The sequence below is a fragment of the Parus major genome, chromosome 26, assembly GCF_001522545.3.
Source record: "Parus major isolate Abel chromosome 26, Parus_major1.1, whole genome shotgun sequence".
NCBI classification, from domain to species: Eukaryota; Metazoa; Chordata; class Aves; order Passeriformes; family Paridae; genus Parus; species Parus major.
In genome coordinates this window covers 4,623,962-4,628,048 of record NC_031795.1, presented here as the reverse complement: position 1 = coordinate 4,628,048, position 4,087 = coordinate 4,623,962, and the positions used below count along the sequence as shown (strand labels likewise).

The 4,087-nt window shown below is 48.3% G+C and overlaps 1 protein-coding gene across 1 annotated transcript in view; it reads right to left on the bottom strand.

Annotated features, from left to right (window-relative positions):
* The window catches only part of DSTYK (dual serine/threonine and tyrosine protein kinase), a 23,291-nt gene that overhangs the window by 3,403 nt on the left and 15,801 nt on the right, over positions 1-4,087 (bottom strand). The window contains exons 6-11 of the mRNA XM_033519850.1: positions 3,908-4,070; positions 3,627-3,783; positions 2,573-2,705; positions 1,614-1,727; positions 1,069-1,183; positions 133-267 (exon numbers count right to left, since the gene is read on the bottom strand). Coding sequence (XP_033375741.1) covers positions 133-267; positions 1,069-1,183; positions 1,614-1,727; positions 2,573-2,705; positions 3,627-3,783; positions 3,908-4,070 — 817 coding nt within the window. The remainder of the gene's footprint in view (positions 1-132; positions 268-1,068; positions 1,184-1,613; positions 1,728-2,572; positions 2,706-3,626; positions 3,784-3,907; positions 4,071-4,087) is intronic.

Sequence of the window (4,087 nt, the reverse complement as noted above, 5' to 3'; positions counted from 1 at the left end):
GACTCATTCCTGGCAATCTTCTCCAACTTTTCAGGGATTCTGGGATTTTTCCCTTTCACCTCCCCACCACCAGAATAAAACTGGATTTTCCCAGCAGCTGAGGGGTTTCAGAGCTGAGCCAAGCCCAGGTACCTCTCCTGACGTTGTTCCACAGGTGATCTTTGCTCGCACACCTCTCAAAAGCCTCGGGTAACTTCACGTGGCCCGAGCACAGGTACCAGAACAGGATCCCAAAGGCATAAACATCCACGGAATTGTCGTATTTCCCTGGGAAAAAAAACCACGTGGGATCAGCAGGGAAAAATCCCTGGGAGCTGGGCAGGCTGAGAGGTGATTCCAGGCTCGCATTTCCCCAGATTTAAACCTCAGTTTCATGACAGGAAGGTAAAGTTTGTGTGAAACCCAGGAAGGCAGCAGGAGATGGGATCAAGGTTAAGCTTTTCCAGTAACCAGGATTTATAAATTTAAATTGTACCAGGAATTCTCAAACTTAGCTCAGGTGTATTTTAAACACCTGTAAAGCTCAGCTCAGTGCCTCTCATCCCAGAAATATCCCAGATATTCCCTAAATTCACACAAATGGAGATGCTTCCATTTGATCCCAACCTCATCCAAGCAGGAGCAGCTCTGACAGACCAAAAGGATTTGGGTAAGTTTGGGTAAATTTGGGATTTGAACTTCCAAGTGGTTCCAAAACTCAGGAAAAGCCCTCTGAGCAGCTGACAGAATTCCCAGCGAATCCAAACTCACTCCAAGTTAATAACAGCTTGGAAATTCCTTACAGAGAATCCTTCCTGGAGTATTTCCCTATGAAAACCAAGGATTACCAGCTTCCTGCTAATGACAATTTACCTTTCTAATTGCAAGGGTATTAATTAATTCAGCGGAGCTGATCAACCCCATTATCCTCTGTCAAGAGCGGACTTAAAATACAGGAAAAATCCACAGCATGCATTGAGAACAGGGAATTTTCTGGTGTTGGAATGGTCTTGGGAGCAACTGAGGGATGAATTCCAAGGAATTGCCTTCAGAATTCCAGGCAGAGCCGTGGATTCAGGGGGATCCTACCTGTGAAGAGCTCGGGAGCCATGTGGATGGGGGTGCCCACGATGCTGCCAGACATCATCGCCTCGGGTTTGCAGAAGCCCAAATCCGTGATTTTGGCCCGATTCTTTTTGTCCAGCTGGGGAAAAAGCCACAGGCAGGCGGGTGAGAAGCCCGTTTATCCCATAAAATATTGATTTTTGATATGGATTCCCACTGGGAGGGCTGGGCAGCTGGTTTTAAATCAGTTTCTCTGATTTCCTGGCTGCTTTGGGCCTTCCCCTGGGAGGCATCGCTTGTCTCCCACACCAGGGGTGTGGCTGGGATTTCAGGGAAGCAGGAACTGGAAATCCTACTCATGGATTAAACTGTCTGCACTCCAAAGGAATCATTCCCTGCTCCCTTTGCCCCAGGCTTCCAGCCAGGAAAGGAGGCAGTGAAACCTCCCTGTGGCTGATACCAGCACAGCTTAAAATACCCTGTGTGGAGAAAGTTATTCTCTCATTTAAATCTTTTTTTTTCCCACTAAAAAGGCTCTGGGATGAGGCAAAGGCAGGGATTTTCCTTACCAGGACATTTTTGAGCTTGATATCTCTGTGCACCAAGCCCTGGCTGTGCAAGTACCGGATCCCTTCCACCACATCCAAGGCAATCTGCAACCGTGGCTCCAACTCCAGCCCAGCCTGAGGGGAAAAACATGCATTTTATTCCTAAAAGTTGCTTTGGCCTGCTCTTCTTTACCAAAATGCTGACAATCAAGGAATTCTACCTTTGTTTTATGGATTAATGTGGACAGTTTTAAATAGAGAATCAGTTTTGGGTTGGGAGGGTGATTAAAGGTCATCCCATGGGCAGGGCCGCTTCTCACTAAATCAGGTTTAGTCTGAGGGAAAAAACACAGATTTCATGCCTAAAAGTTATTTTGTCCTGCTCTTCTTTACCAAAATGTTGAAAATTGAGAAATTCTACCTTTGTTTTATGGATTAATGTGGACAGTTTTAATTAGAGAATCAGAGTTTTGGGTTGGGAGGGTGATTAAAGCTCATCCCATGGGCAGGGCTGCTTCTCACTAAACCAGGTTTAGTCTGAGGGAAAAAACACAGATTTCATGCCTAAAAGTTATTTTGGCCTGCTCTTCTTTACCAAAATGTTGAAAATTGAGTAATTCCAGCTTTGTTTTATGGATTAATGTGGACAGTTTTAAATTAGGGAGATTAAAACTCATCCCATGGGCAGGGCCACTTTCCACTTAACCAGGTTTAGTCTGAGGGAAAAAAACACAGATTTCATGCCTAAAAGTTATTTTGGCCTGCTCTTCTTTACCAAAATGCTGAAAATTGAGCAATTCCAGTTTTGTTTTATGGATTAATGGGGATTGTTTTAAATTAGGGTTTAAATTAGGGAGATTAAAGCTCATCCCATGGGCAGGGCCCACTTCCCACTCAAACCAGGTTGCTCCAAGCTCTCTCCCAGCACTTCCAGTGATAAAATAAATATAAAATAAATATTCAGCAGGAGGATTTGGTACCTTCAGCCCAGTGTAGAGGTCTCTGTGCAGCCTCTCCATGATCAGCAGCACAGCAATGCTGGAGCCTCCTCCGTAGCCGTAATCGATGACGGAGCCGTGCAGGTGCACCAGCCTCTCGTGGGACTGCAGGGACCTGCAGAGAAAATTTGGGGTCATTTTTGGTCCCTGAATCCCTTTAGGGATCTGCAGAATGTCAAGCAGAGAAAATTTGGGGTGATTTTTGGCCCCTGAATCCTTTAGGTCTTTAGGGACCTGCAGAAGGTTCAGCACACAAAATTTGGGGAATTTTTGGCCCCTGAATCCCTTTAGGGACCTGCAGAATGTCCAGCACAGAAAATTTGGGGTGATTTTTGGCTCCGGAGTCCCTTTAGGGACCTGCAGAATGTCCAGCAGGGAAAATTTGGGTAATTTTTGGCCCCTGAATCCCTTTAGGGACCTGCAGAATGTCCAGCACACAAAATTGGGATGATTTTTAGCCCTGTCCTCCAGCCCAGGCCAAGGGAAGAAGCCCCAGAGCTGCAGATTGAGCAAGAATCCCCAGCTCAGCTCAGAGCAGCACAATCCTCAGCTGTCTGAGCCAATTAAACTCAAAAAAAAAAAGCCTTTTTAAAGGTTAGAGTCACAAAAAAAACCCCTGTTCTTCTCTCAGCTGGCTGTGCCTGCAGCTGTTTCCAGCAAAGCAGCTGCTCCCTGCACTGCAGAGCCACCCCTGGCTTTTTTGGGATTCAGGAAAAAGGGTGGGAAAAGAGGATTCACCACCAGCAATCAGGGGAGGAGAATTGCTGTTTTTTAGGGTCTGTAAATTTGGATTTATTATGAATTTGCACAGCACAGGCAGCAGAGAATCCAACTAAGGCAGGAAGGAGCATCCCTGCCCAGGCTGGGAATGGCTGAGCATTCCAGGAGCTGCAATCCCAAATTCCTGCAGCAAACCTGGATGTGGCACTCGGAGCTCTGTGACAAAGGGGACATCAGCCACAGCCTGGGGGCTTTTCCAGCCTGAATGAAGCTGGGAAATCCATCAGATCCCCGTGGAAGCACTCAGGACACAGACCTCATGTAGTGGAATTCCAGCGCCAGGTCGTTCCAGTGCTTCTCATCCGGAGGGACGACGGATTTGAGGGCGCAGGGGAAGTGTCCCCCCCAGCTGTCACACAGGTACACCACCCCGTACTGGCCTCGGCCCAGCTCCCTGCCCAGCCTGGGCTTCCCTGCAAGGCACAAATCCCGGGAAATCAGCCCCCAGATCTGCGCTCCCAGACGATGCTGGAAAAAGGAATGGAAATCCAAACTCCTCTGGAGCCCTGGGGAGGAGGGAGGAGATTCCCTGCTCACCGTGCAGCAGCACATCCTGCAGGGATCTGCTCTCCAGGGAGAGGCGGGCCAGGCGTGGAGCGTGCTCCTTCCTCACCTTCAGCCACAGGTCCTCCGTCCTCTCCAGGCGGCCCGAGTGGCCGTCCTCCAGCTGCGGGGAACAGGTGAGCTCCTGAGCACTTCTTCCATTCCAATTCCACA